We start from the raw sequence: 15,284 nt of genomic DNA on the forward strand, positions 1-15,284 counted from the left end.
AATCATTTTAAATTTAGATTCTCACAGAGCCCCAATTACCTGGTCGTCAAGCTTTGTTGAACTTCTTTCCTTGTCATTTAGATCCTCAGCTACTACTTTCTGAATGATGGGCCTATTGCAAAGCATTTATGGTCTGCTACTGAGCAGTAAGTACTGTTCCATGCGCCATATATTATTCTCCATTGTTTTAATATTTATATACTGGCAACTTTCTAGTAGCCTAGTATGTTCTTTAAAGGTTTAATGTTTATAAAGATGTGGATCTCGCCTTCTACTTTGAAGATTAAAAAATGGGATTAATTTTTAAATATCCTATGAATTAGATATAAGAGAACATTTTGACAATAGAGGTTAAGCCTATTGTATATGCAGATAATAAAATTTAAATGTTTTCACAAAAACAATATAGCTGGGTATCTTGGAGTGGTAAGTACTTACCGGTTGACAATTTTAGATTGAGATAGTCTATTTGAAAATATCTGATACTTGCTGCCAAGTGTCTTTCCGGAAGGAACCATATCCAGTGCTATATAATATAGTCTACCTCCTTTTTTTTAAATGTCTTTTAAATTAAGATTAAAGGGGCTGGAGAGATGGCTCAGTGGTTAAGAGCATTGCCTGCTCTTCCAAAGGTCCTGAGTTCAATTCCCAGCAACCACATGGTGGCTCACAACCATCTATAATGGGGTCTGGTGCCCTCTTCTGGCCTGCAGGCATACATACAGACAGAATATTGTATACATAATAAATAAATAAATAAATATTTAAAAAAAAAATAAATTAAGATTAAAGTGAGCAGAATAGACATGGCTTCCAAAAGACTAAAAATTCACTTGTTGCTTTTAAGAATACCACATTCTGTTTTCCTATCAAATTTTCTTCCATCGATCATTGAACAAATTTTTAGTGTACTTAAATTTTTGTAGTGAACTTAAGACGCCATTTTGGTATAAACTACCTAATGATTGGGCTTTTTTGAGGCAAAATAACAACTCTTACGTAAACAAAATATGAGTGGCTACGGCCAGAGACTACTCAAGTTACTTTGAATGGCACACTGAGTTGCAAAAGCAGTTCGCAAGGACAAAGGCCATATATGAAATACATTTACCGCCTCCATTGATGGCATCATTATTGTACCCAGCCTAGATAAAATTGGATAAATCTTCTCTGGATTTCAGATGTTACATTATTTACTTTAAGATAGGTAAAGGGGGCTAGAGAGATGACAGCTCAGCAATTAAGAGCATGTACTGTTCTTACATGGACCTGAGTGGGTGGCACACAGCTGCAAGTCCCAGACCCAGGGGATGTCTCTGGCTTCTGCGGGAACCTGCGATTCATGCAAATACTCACATACCTATAGTTAAATTAAAATCTTAAAAATTTTGTAAAGGCTAGATGTTTGCTAGCTTACTAACCACAAGTTTTATCTAATATTCCTGAGAAGGTTAGACCGAATACAGTGATTGAAGGTAAAGCGCTATTAAAGGACATTACTGAGGCAGTTTTGGCTCTCCATCCGCGAGACTCTTTCTCCAAAGCAGGATGTGCTAGTCAGTCAATATCACATATCCTGCAATATCTTTAATACAGGTATGGCTTCTTGGAGAACTTTAGTTCCGCAGCCTCCTGATAGTCTCTGTAGGCTCAGTTTTTACAAAGCTCCAAGAAATTGGTAAATTGGTGATTCCAAAACACGGATGCACACAGCCCACTTATACCTAATTCTTAAGGAGAAGCAACTGTAATTAGAACCAGTATCACAGAAAAGGGTAGCTATTGAACAGGCCATCGCTCCTAGGCCTTGCAATGAATGGAGCCAGGAGCCAGGGATCAAGTGTGTGCGTGTGCGTGCGTGCGTGTGTGTGCGATGTAGAATAGTCTGGGGTAAGGAGGTAGGGCAGAGGGGGCGGTCATTCTGAGGCCAGAAGGTTCCTAGCAGTGGAGAAAGAGCTGGCTGTGGTGACCAGCACGAGTGGGTGACCGATGGTTGGCGCGGACCTCTGCCCGGAACCGCACCCAGCAGGTCAGCCCCGGGCAGCCCAGCGCGGCGGGCGGAGACGGAGACGGAGGCCGAGCGGCCAACAAGCGGGTGCGCCCGGCTTCGTCGCGCGGCGACGGCGGCCATGGCTGGAAGCGAACCCCGCGGAGCCGGCTCGCCGCCGCCCGCCAGCGACTGGGGCCGCCTGGAGGCCGCCATCCTGAGCGGCTGGAGGACCTTCTGGCACTCGGTGGGCAAGGAGCGGGCGGCGCGGACGGTCCCCCGGGAGGAGGCGGAGGAGGAGACCAGCGCGCTGACGCGGCTGCCGGTAAGCCAGCCCAGAGCGCAGGCCAGCCACTTCCGGGTGTGTGCTCGCCTGGAACGACAGTGCCCAGAGTCGCCCGGACGTTGACTCTTGGTGTGCCCCAGCCAGCCAGGGTCGCCCCACGTCTCACACGAGTGACCAGCGAGATCGCCCACAGATTGTCCGCGGTCCAAATAGGATATCTGGAAATCTGTTTTAGGGAAACGGGTTAGCCTGGGAAAGCATCCCACTGTCTCTGTTCTTCAGTCCCAGGCTCAGTGTATTCCAGTTATCGCGTGGAGCAAGCAAGTTTCACACGCCTTAAATGACAAAACTACTACGTAATTGAAAAATAAACGAAGTTACAAGGGCCCCAGGTTAGAACAGATCACGAGAAGAGTGCATATTATTTAAAGTTTCAGAGAAAGATCAAAAAATGAAGAGATCATACATTGTTGGTTATTACATTTCTTTTATCTCAGTTGGATTATTGGTGCGTCCCACTGACATTCATTCCAAATGAAAACTCCCCAGGCTTCTTACCTGTGTCCTTTGAAACGGATTGATAGGCTGTATAGAGAAATTCAGAGGACAGAGTCACACACTTTCATTTGATCTAGTGGTTAAAAATCAGAAAATTTTCCACTCGATAACACGTTTATTCTGAGAAAGAAATTATTAACTGGTATATCAAAATACCCACAGAAAGAAAAATATGGAAGTTGTTATTTTGCTTGAAAGACAAGGCCTTGAACTTTCAAGAATGTTTCATATGTGTTAGGAATGAAAACGTTGAGTTTTGATTTTTCTCTGGGTGGAAGGAAAATAAATAGACTTAGTAGTATGAAGAATGGCTCGCTCGGTTGCCATTTAAGAGAGCAATTCCTTGTTGATTATCTCAGCCGTGCTCCTTTTCTTACGTTCTGTCGCCTCTGTTTCAGATCGATGTGCAGCTGTATATCTTGTCCTTTCTTTCACCCCATGATCTGTGCCAGTTGGGAAGTACAGACCGTTACTGGAATGAAACCGTGAGAGACCCAATCCTCTGGAGATATTTTCTCTTGCGGGACCTCCCTTCTTGGTCTTCTGTTGATTGGAAGTCATTTCCGGATCTAGAGATCTTAAAAAAGCCTATATCTGAGGTCACCAACAGCACGTGTTTTGATTACATGAAGGTGTAAGTATCAATTTCTGTGAATTAGCAGGAGATAGTAAATTTTATACTAAGTAGTCTACGCTAGTTCTAACACTCCTACTAATTTGTTGCATGGAATTTGTCTAAATGGTCCCTTTAAAAAAGTTATGGGTTGAGCTAATTGACTTTTTTCGTAAGACTCTTACAGTTTTAACTTTTGTGTTATTTCCCTGTGGTGACCAACCAGTTTTCAATTAATTATATGTGATACAGTTGGCAAGAAAGAAGACATTTCTTAAAATTCTCATAATCTTTCTAATATGTTTTGTTTTGTTAAATTATAAATGCTTATAAATGCCATAACCAGAGAAGGAATGTCCAGAGATCAGAAAACAATTCCTTTTGGCTGGGAATAAAACCATTTTTGAAACATTTTTTTAAAATTACTATTATTTATTGTGTGTTTGTGTGGGTAGACACACACATGCTATGGTACTTATGGAGGTCAGAGGACGACCTTTGGGAGTCCATCCTCTCCTTCCACCAAATGGGTCCCTGGGATCAAACTCAGATCATCAGACTTGGCGACATTTACCTGCTAAGCTGTCATAGCTTCTTTTTGTAATTTTCTTTTTTTTTTTAATTAAAAATTTCCACCTCCTCCCCACTTCCCATTTCCCTCCCCCTCCCTCTCCAGCCCAAAGAGCAGTCAGGGTTCCCTGCCCTGTGGGAAGTCCAAGGTCCTCCCCCATCCATCAAGGTCTAGGAAGGTGAGCATCCAAACAGACTAGGCTCCCACAAAGCCAGTACATGAAGTAGGATCAAAACCCAGTGCCATTGTCCTTGGCTTCTCATCAGCCCTCATTGTCAGCAGTTTGATCACATGCTCCATCAGTCCCAGTCCAGCTGGCCTTGGTGAACTCCCAATAGATCAGCCCCACTGTCTCGGTGGGTGAGCGCACCCCTCGCGGTCCTGACTTCCTTGCTCATGTTCTGTCTCCTTCTGCTCCTCATTTGGACTTTGGGAGCTCAGTCCAGTGCTCCAATGTGGGTCTCTGTCTCTATCTCCATCCATCACCAGATGAAGGTTCTATGGTGATATGCAAGATATTCATCAGTGTGGCTATAGGATAGGGCCAGTTCAGGCGCCCTCTCCTCAGCTGCCCAAGGAACAAGCTGGCGTTGTTGTTCTCCCTGTCATAACTTCTTTCATGTGTTTTTTATTTTGCTAATTTTCAATGAGGTATATTTGGGTGCCTTTGTGTATTTATTTAGTGTTTTGAATGAATTGTTGCTTTGGAGACTATGAAAGAAGTGTTTAAGAAGTTTGATATTAGTAGCTTTAGTGATATTTTAAAATTTCTGGGATTTAACACTAAATATCTGTAGTCCATCCTTATTTTGGGGACTCTCAATCTTAACATTAGTGACATTTGGAGCAGGTGTAGGGGACTATCCTGGAAACTGTAGAATGCATGGCAGCATCTCTGGTTCTGCTAAATTGTTGCTGGTAGCACAGCCTCCTGTTCCCCAGATGTGAAGATAAAGTTGTTCAAGCATTGCCACATACTTTAGGATGAGGGATAAAAATCTTTCTCAGGAAGAGAACAGTTACTTTTCTATATAATTAGTTTCATCCATTCAAACAAATATTGGTGTTTCATGAAAGAAACTAAATAAAAGATAAGAAGGTAAAGAACATCTTCCTCCGGGAGGGTTCTGTAGCTTCATGATTCCTCTCACTCTCTAACTCTTCGTGTTCTTCCTGCCATGGCACTCTGCATACATGTTATAATGGGTTGAAACTATAATCTCGATGTTACTATGCCTTGCAAGGACGCAGTAAGTGATATATTCTCAAATGAACAAAAGCTAAATGCTTTCTGTTTTATTTTATAATTCTGACAATTTTCTGCAGTTATAAAATGTGCTGTCCGTATACGAGAAGAGCCTCGAAAGCCAGCCGTCCTGTGTACGGAGCTGTTACCTCTTTCTTACACTCATTGATCATTCAGAATGAACCCCGATTTGCTATGTTTGGACCAGGTTTGGAAGAATTGAACACATCCTTGGTGTTGAGTTTGATGTCTTCTGAGGAACTTTGCCCAACTGCTGGTTTGCCTCATAGACAGATTGATGGTAATTTAATTTTCATGTTAATATATAATACATAGTAATTCTAGCACTAGGAGCTTGATGTTAGTGTTAAAGGATGGACATTTCTAAAATTAAATCTTGTAATTTTATCTAGAAATTGTAATTAAATCTAGAAATTGGTGAACGAACTCTCTGGTCCCACTGGAAAAAATAATATAAGAAGTATATTTTTCTTAATTTCTCAAATTTGTATAACTTAGAATTTAATATGTTAAAATAAGTTATTGTGTTTTAACAGTCCATATCGTGTTTACAATAAGAACAATTTGTGAAGAAAAGCCATTGAACATCTGTTTGCCAATTATTTTTTATACATGTTGGGATTTTTTTAAAAAAAGAACTGTATTATTACCTGCCCTCTACAGAAAAAAAAAAACAACAAAAAACAAACAAATAAACAGAAAGCAATCCACAAAACAGTATGTGACCTTTGGTAAGGTGAGCAAGTGTCATAAACAGGAGTAGCAATGCAATGTAAGGTGTGTTTTACTCACTATACAGCATAGATTCAGAGATTTAGAACAAATCTTGGTCCTCCATGGAGACAGTGGCTCTAAGTGAGGCTACAGACACAAGTCCTGAGGTAATTAGAATATGATCAGTTAGTTTCTGAACAGAAACAAGAATCAAAGAAGGCTGCACATTGAAGAAGATGCCAGCTAAGACTCATCAGTATTAACTGCATTATTGTCTTAAAACAGGAAGGCTAAAAGCACAAAGTTCTGAAGTGTCTATAAATCTACCAGAGCGAGGTAACCAACAACAACAACTCTTGGGAAGCATAAGTATGTGGGAGCTGCTGAAGAAATTTCATCAAAGGGCTGAGGGGATCAAGATTTCACTTTAGAAAAGTTTACTCTGACTCCTGATAAAAAACTGGTCAGAAGGGCCTAAAGAAACTGCTATAGTCTACGATTAAATTATATGAAAGGAGTCATTGGGTGAAAAAGAATGAATCGAGGTTGAAAATTGATGCAATTAACTGTTCTTAATGATTATGCAGTAAGGATAGCAGATTTCTGTCTTGTGGTTTCTGTTGGGTTTAAAGTCATTCACTAGGGTAAGGAATAACCAGAGGAGAATGACTTTTGTGGCTATTGCTTTTTTCTGTTTTCTTTTTTTCTTTTTGATTTTTTGAGTGGCTATATCTTTTAGTGGCAGGAGCTAGAGATCTTGTCAGTTTTATTTTTACTTGTATCTGTAAGGACAGACATATCATAGGTTCCACACTATGGTGGTTTGAGTGAGCATGGCCTCCATAGGCTCATATATTTGAATGCTTGGTCCCCAGTTGGTAGAACTGATCAGTAAGAATTAAGAGATGTGGCTCTTTTTTGAGGAGGTGCATCACTAAGGGAGGGTTTTGAGGTCTCAAAAGCTCTCATGCCATTCCTAGTTAGCCCTCCCTCTGCCTTGTGCTTGTGACTCAGATGTCAGCTCTCAGCAGCTGCTACAGCCTGCCTGTTGCTATGATCATTTCAATGATGGGCACAGATTCTAACCATTTGGAATCATGAGCCCCCCAAATTAAGTGCTTTTATTTTATTTTATTTTATTTTATTTTATTTTATTTTATTTTATTTTATGTGGTTTTTCGAGACAGGGTTTCTTTGTAGCTTTGAAGCCTGTCCTGGAACTAGCTCTTAGAGACCAGGCTGGCCTCGAACTTACAGACATCCGCCTGCCTCTGCCTTCTGAGTGCTGGGATTAAAGGTGGGCACCACCACCGCCCGGCTTTAAGTGCTTTCTTTTATAAGTTACCTTAATCATGGTGTTTTGTCATAGCAGTAGAAAAGTAACTAACACACACACACATGTTAAATGAATGGCTTACAGATTACATGTCCAGATCAGAGCAAGATCTGAAGAAATTAACATTTGGGAGCCATAGATGATTCAGGTTCCCATGGACTTGGAAGTTTAGGAGGCTAGAGAGAAAGACAGTAAGCTGCAAGCTGAAGTCTGCAATAGGGGAAGGAGATGATCATGATGGCAACGTTGCAGACGAAGAGACTGCTCTCCAGCTGAACGGTGTCTTTTTCAGATGGAACTATTCCAGATGGTTCTTGAGTAATGGTTTAGACAAGTCATTGGAAGTAGAGAGATCAGCCCACTTCTTCACTATAGGATATGAGAAAATAAGCAATTTTGATAACTGGGAGTCCATGGCAAGGCAAGTATTATTTAAGGCAGGCCAGTTTCAGGCAACCCTTCAGAAAAAGTCAGAAGATACGAGGAAATTCGACAGTTGTGAAATGACAATTACATCCTCTTTACAGTGACTTAAGTGATTGCTTGAAAATGCCAGTCTATGGCAGAAAAGAATATTGGTTGCATAATAAGCTGGACTCCAGTTAGGTGTGTTGAATGGATAATTTCTGGAAATTAAACTGGTAAAAACAAAGCAGAAATGTCTGGTTCTCTTTCCATGTACTTTTTGTTGAATAACATGGCTGGAGGCTAGAGGATCATGTGACTTGGGATAGTTATATTTTAAATAGTACCCACAAGTCCAAATCTATACAGGGTATGCTTAGAATGGTGTGATGTATCATACCTTATTTAAGTAGAAGTCAAGAGTTTAGGGAATGAAAGACTGGAGTAGTCTCTAATGAGTTAAGTGGGAACAGACTTTGTCAATTTGTTTGTATATCTGGAGGCCCATGGCTTTGTAGAGAAGAGAAACCCTTAGATATGTAAGTAAGAATTAAGTAAGGTATCTACTGTTGCAGGAAAGGCTAGTTAAAGCAAGAGAATTTAGAAGATTGGTTGAAAGAAATTACAGGTTGTTAATTTTTACTAAAAGGAGAATGGCCACAGAGAGAAGTGGACAGATGGGAAGGGAGAAGTTTCTAGGAAGAACTAGAGCTATGGAACCAGGATGTTTCCAGGAGGCCAAAAAATACATTGGTCATTAACAAAACCCCCACCACCAACAAAACAGAAGAGGCCAAGAAAGGGGTAGCAACTGTGTTGGGTGACTCAGACACACAGAAGTAAGAAGCCAATAGTTAGCAACCTAAGGGTATCAAATATTGATCTCAGGCAGCCCTCACAGGAATCCCTAGGAAGTATAGCTTATTTCATTTTCGTGGCAAGCTTAGGGTTCTAATTCAACTGCTCTAATTCCAAATCTCAGCGTCTGCTGCTCTGGCTCAGTTTCTACGGCATTTCTAATGCTGCACCTCATGTTTGTGAACAGTTTCTCAGACGGAAAGAAGGGGGTCTCCACTGAATATATACATGGGTCATAAGACCAGTGGAAATGTGAAATATGAATAGGAGTCATGTTGAGGATAAATAGAAGTAGGTGCCATGCCCCAGCTGCTGCTGTGATGCTTGTCACGTTGCCTGGAGACTGGAAAGTCAGGATGCACTCAGTGCTCTCTCTATCTGTGCTGCCAAAGTTCACACAACTTGCTCTCCTCATCACAAGCATGGCAGTTTATTCCAAAGTTGCATGTAACTTGCTACTTTTTTCCCCTTTGCCCCTTTTGATTTCACTGCATAATCTTTCAGAGGAATTTTTAAGTGTTTTTTATTATTAGCTTGTTTGTATAACCAACTTTCTCATGTAGGTATTGGATCTGGAGTCAATTTTCAGTTGAGCAATCAACATAAATTCAACATCCTGATATTATATTCGACTACCAGGTAAGGCTGCCTGAAACATCAGCAGCGGAACATCTATTGCAGAGGGATGGAACCTGTTTCATGTCTTTTTCTTATATATTTTCTTATATATATTGTATATTTTCTTCGTGCAGGAAGGAGAGAGACAGGGCAAGGGAAGAACACACAAGCACCGTTAACAAGATGTTCAGCCTCCAGAGTGAAGGCAGTGAACAAGGAAGTCGCTACAGTGTGATTCCACAGATTCAGAAGGTGTGTGAAGTTGTAGATGGGTTCATCTATGTGGCAAACGCCGAAGCTCATAAGCGTAAGCATTCTTATATTTCTTCTCCAAGGTACAGCATTCTTTGCAAAATAAATAACCATATTTTTACAGCACCACAATACTACAACAGTTAATTTTACCACTGTGATTTCCTGGCCATTACTGTCACTAGTGTTAGGACTACATGGGAACTTCCTAGCATGCCACACTGTAATCCATAGATTTTGCCCATTATCTAGGACATCTGGTTTCTGTAAGCACCACAGAGTCCTGATATGTGCCTAAGCTTGATTCTATAGGCACGTTTTTATATAGCTGACATTTTAAAATTACTGATGCTTTCTCTGCCTCTGATATATTCAAATAGTTTACATAGATAACTGAAAATTTATTGGTTTATTCTTACCCATACTGTACAGGTGGTGTGGAGATAGGATGTTAGTTGTGTAGATTAAAGTTAAGTTAATTAAATCAGTGGGTTCATAACACTCTCCATATACTCTGAATAATTGTCACTGACATTGTTTTGGTATGACATTGCTGTCATTGAATCTTGAAACAATATTATAACTTCCTCCCAATCCTCTGTGTACAAGATAAAATATAACTATACAATAAATGATTTATTATGCATATTGCTTGTATATAATATGCACGTGATACATATGTCATAGTTATTTAATATGTTGATTTTAATTCACAGTGAATTTATTTCTCTGCCAATCTGTTAAGTCCTGGAGGCAATATACTTAGAAATCCTGGATAAATTATTCATAAAAATAATAAATTATTATCTGTTATTATAGGGCTATCTGTAGAGTGAAAAATTAGAAGCAGAATAAAAGGTAGATTGATTTGTTCATCAAGCAGTAGTTGTAGAGGTCAGATGCTGTATTTGCGGGTAGAGATATGATGAGAGCTACAACTGATAGAGAACTTGCTTTTATCTACTTTTCCAGATTGGTCCCAATAGCCCCCTGTAAAATAGTAGAAAAAGTAGGATATTAGCCTGGTTCATAGCTGAGGCCTCAGACTCAGTTCCAAGCATTGTAGCTGGAGGTCTTTTCCCTGTCCTGTCTGGTGCCGCTGGATCAGTTCCTCTCCCGCCCACCAGTCCGACCCACAGCTGCTTATAAGTCATCACTCAGAGGCTTGATATTAACTGTAATTGCCTGGCCAATGGTTCAGGCTTCTTACTGACTGGCTCTTATATATAAATTAACTCATTTCTAATAGTCTGTGTATCGCCTCATGCTCTGTGGCTCACCGGTAATGTTCTGGCATCTTACTCCTCCAGCGACTGCTGGCATCTCCCCGACTCCACTTTCTTTCTCCCTGTCTCTCTGCTAGGATTTCCATTCTAGCTATACCCTGCCCTTCCATAGGCCAAAACAGCTTCTTTATTAACCAATGGTAATACAGCATATTCACAGAATACAGAGAGGGGCATCCCACATCAAGCCATGATGGATAATAACAAATAAATAAAAACATAGAATACAAAAATTATCTATACCTACTTACTGATTTTTTTCCATAAAGCTTAGCTAGATTTTCATTACGAGCTTAGTGGTAGGATAGAAGACCTCTGATCTTTCGTGAAAGAGGCATGTCTTGATCTGCTACTATTCTGGTAAGAGGAGCCCTATTTTCTATATCTTTTTCTCAAATGAAGCCATAGCTTTCTATCAACAGTGATAGGATGAGAAATTGCCCCTGCCGCTTTTCCCGCAGAGACTGACTGCTCCTGTAGAAACAAATGCTTTTCGCCTGAGCACAGAGGTAGGAATTGAGTTTGAAGCAAGTATTCTTTTGTTTTCTGATTCTGTGGAGGGGAAGGATGTTTTCATAGAAGACCTTTCTACCAGTACAGGGCAGAATTCTGTAGTCACCAAGAACACTTCCACTGTTCATGCTCAGGGGCATCCCCTCCTAAGACTGAAGCTGGTGTGTAAAATCACTATGTAGCCTGGGCTGGCCTTGAACTTATGACATTTACTCTGCCTCATTCTCCTGATTGTGAGTATTACAAGTGTATCATACCTGTCATGGCTAACTGCAGAGCGTTTGAATCCTCTGTGTTGACGCTAACTACAGCAATAGAAGGCAATCCACGAGTGACAGACTAGTTTGACTCTAACCAATATGTTAATGATCCAACAGTCAAAGGAACATGCCTGCTTCTAAGAGTCTGTCCTCGCTATCTCCGGGTCTAACTGCTTTTCTAAATAAAATAAGAACTTAAATCTGAAAGTTCTTAGGCAGAAAAAGAAACAGTGGCTTGTATCTATAGTCTAAGATTCTTGGCAGGCTGATATAGGAGAATGGCCTGGGATTTTGTTTACCACATGCTGTAGTGTTTCTTTATGGCATTATCAAAATTTCTATCTAATTTGAAAGACAGTTTAATATAATTTTTTGGCAGAACAATAAATAAATCTCAAATATAAAGACAGCTTATTGTGTTTAAATCCTGGTAAAAATTTTAATTCCTTTGTGTGCTATTTTTAAGTATAATTATTTTTAGAGTAATGCGAATTGCATATTTTAACTTAAATTTCTTAGGACATGAATGGCAAGATGAATTTTCTCGTATTATGGCCATGACAGATCCAGCTTTTGGATCTTCAGGAAGACCACTGCTGGTTTTATCTTGTACTTCTCAAGCGGATGTAAAAAGAATGCCCTGTTTTTATTTAGCTCATGAGCTGCGTCTCAGCCTTCTAAACCACCCGTGGATGGTAAGGTCCTAACTGCTTTGATGACAAAGAATTGATTTTTAGTGTACTTTCTATGGTACGTATTTATTTACACAGGCGTACATGTATGCTTGCATGTATGTGTCTTTTTGAGCTTTCTTTTATGGCAACAAAATAGCTAAGACAATAACTTAAAAAAGGAAAAAGGGTACATAGTCTCTCAGTTTTTAATGTTTTGGTTCATGATCAGTTGACCGTCTTCATTCTGAGGCTGTGACAAGGTAGAACATCATACTATGAACACATGATAGAGGAAACCTCTGTCTTAGAGAAAAAGAGGAAGAGAAAGAGGATGAGACTGAGATCCCAGGATGACCTTCAAGGAACATCTCAAGTGACCTCCCAGAAGTCACCACTTCTTGAAAATTCCACTGCTCCCTAACAGCAGTGTGGGGTGAGGTCAAGTCTCTGACACTCAGAAATTTAGGGGACACAATTAGAATAATAGCATTTGTTTTTTAAATGAACTGCCACTCTAAAGTGATTTAAGGGTTTGATTGATGGGTGGTAATAAATTTGACTTGGTCACTTGTTCCTTACTCACCTCTCCTATTGTAGGAACAGTAAGACAGTAACTGGGAGAGGTTGAAAGGACCCCACTCCTGTGCTTTCTCAGCACCAGTGTGTATGCTTTAAGAATCTTAGGATGAGGGCTGGAGAGATGGCTCAGCGGTTAAGAGCATTGCCTGCTCTTCCAAAGGTCCTGAGTTCAATTCCCAGCAACCACATGGTGGCTCACAACCATCTGTAATGAGGTCTGGTGCCCTCTTCTGGCCTGCAGGCATACACACAGACAGAATATTGTATATGTAATAAATAAAAAAAATATATTAAAAAGAATCTTAGGATGAGTAGCATTCCTCATGTTAAAACACAGGTCTTTGGGGATGAGAGTGTTGCTCAGTGGTGAAGTACCTACCCAAAATATAGGAGACCCAAGGGTTTGGTGCCCACACCACTATTATCTCATAGGTTAGTGCTTTAAAGTTTATTTGAATAATAAAATCTTTTTTCAAATGATAGTTGGCATGAAACTCCACAGATAAATTGTTTGTACTAGTTTCTATTGGTAAATTGTTTCTGTTTGAATCTATTATTATTATTATTACTACTTTTGAGTAATAATGTGTAGTTCTGGCTATCCTGGTACTTGCTATGTAGATCAGGCTAGTCTTGAACTCATAGATATCTACCTGCCTCTGCCTCTGCCTCCCAAGTGTTGGGGCTAAAGATCTTTCTTTTTTCCCCAATCTAGCTAAAGGTGTGTTGATTCTATTTAAAATCCAGGACCAAAAATAAATAAATAAATAAATAAATAAATAAATAAATAAAATCCAGGACCAACTATTTATCCTTTGTGATTTTAAAGTCATGGTTTCATTTATTTCTACTGTTTTCCTGGTTGTTTCTTCCCATCTCATAATATGGTGTTTGTTTTGCCCTGAACTCCTGAGATACATTGTTAGCACGTGTGTTTGAAATCTTATTTATTTACTGGGACTTGGGCCCCAAGTATGCCCCACTTTTGAAATTGTGTGTGTGTGTGCATGTGTGCTTGTGTGCATATTTTAATATAGGTATTTGTTGCTCCAACTTGCCTTTTTATACTGTGTTTGCTGTATCCCTTATATTTGGTACATTTTTCCCATTTTTATTTGTCTTTCTAATTTATCCATTGGCTCATTGTTTGTTTAATAGGATGTTAAGTCTATGTATTTTCCCATTTCTAACTTTTTGTTGTTATTTCTGTATTTAACCATAAAAATATATATTTTTTCCACTTCATCGTTACCATTGTTGAAGATTTTGTGGTCTAAAATAATGTCTAGTCTAAAGAATGTTCCAATCTATGTTGGAGAAAAGTATATATTCTCCAGCTTTTGGATAAAATGTTCTCTAACGTCTGTTAGGTCCATTTGGGTTTAGTTAGCTTTGTAGTATGTCACATTTATTAGTTGACTGATTAGGTTCGTTAAAGAATGTTCTAGTTAGTTTTGTTTTGTTTTGTTTTTCGAGACAAGGTTTCTCTGTAGCTTTGGGGCTGAGTTTTAGTTTTTAAAGAGGATCCTCTGGAGAAATGAGCAAGAAGCCTGTCCCTCCCATTTCTAGAGCTGAGTACTAGGAAATAAGCCACACACTGAAGTGGTTAGAAGATGTTAGAGATCACTTATTTACATGATTGCTCCCAGTGATAGTGCTTGCGGAACTTAGTCTTCGTTCCGGTCATTTTATTTTAGCTCTTCAAAAAATAATGTCTAGAGAAATGCCACTCATTAGGATTCGGGTTTGAACTGACAGCACCCTCTCTCATCTGCTAACAGGTCCAGGATATGGAGGCTGAAACTCTGACGGGTTTTTTGAATGGCATTGAGTGGATTCTTGAGGAAGTAGAATCTAAGCACGCAAAATGATGTTCCCTTTGGACCTTGGGAAGCCGCAGGGCAGGACTTAGGTGTTTTTCATCCATCCTGTTCCTGCCTTTCTGTGGGAGGGCTTCACACTGGACAGCTATAGATGCCATGGTTCTGACTCTACCATAAATCAGCTGCAAGTTTCAATCCGATTACTTTTCCCCAAAATGAACTCTCTTATTTTTGATAACTTTTATATTTTCTGTCTTTTTGAAAATATTAAATTCTGAAAAACGAAAGCTGTGGTTCTCTCATTTCTCACAGTTTCTCTGTTTTGCCATCAAGTTTGCCCTGATGGCGAATAGTTTTTCATAGCATCTTTTCAAGGACTCGTAAACTGGTTATGGGAAAAAAGGTTTTAATCTATTCTCAATAGAGACACTAGTTATGAAAATTTCAGAACTGCATTAATATGGCCCAAACCCCTGTTCTTTTTTGAGAGAATAGAAAGAATATTATGCTATATCTGTTATTGCTTCAGTGAAAATTAGTTTTTCCTGAAAGTTGTTGTGTTCAGATAATTTTGAGCATGTGAGTACTGAATCCCGACCCATGAAGAAAATACCCCAGAGATTTACATGTGTTATACTACTGCCTCACCAAATGCTCGTGTTTTGCCGAGGAAATGGCCTACCA

At 39.6% G+C, this 15,284-nt stretch overlaps 1 protein-coding gene across 1 annotated transcript; it reads left to right on the forward strand.

The window, feature by feature from the left end:
• The first annotated feature begins 1,903 nt into the window (after positions 1-1,903).
• On the forward strand, positions 1,904-14,860 carry Fbxo4 (F-box protein 4). The gene is made up of 7 exons (XM_057789824.1): positions 1,904-2,312; positions 3,230-3,465; positions 5,342-5,562; positions 9,159-9,234; positions 9,348-9,520; positions 12,044-12,219; positions 14,559-14,860. The coding sequence occupies exons 1-7, from the start codon at positions 2,130-2,132 to the stop codon at positions 14,646-14,648; spliced, it is 1,155 nt and encodes a 384-aa protein (XP_057645807.1). The 5' UTR covers positions 1,904-2,129; the 3' UTR covers positions 14,649-14,860.
• The last annotated feature ends 424 nt before the right edge of the window (positions 14,861-15,284 follow it).

This window comes from Chionomys nivalis, chromosome 15, assembly GCF_950005125.1.
Source record: "Chionomys nivalis chromosome 15, mChiNiv1.1, whole genome shotgun sequence".
In the NCBI taxonomy this organism is placed as follows: domain Eukaryota; kingdom Metazoa; phylum Chordata; class Mammalia; order Rodentia; family Cricetidae; genus Chionomys; species Chionomys nivalis.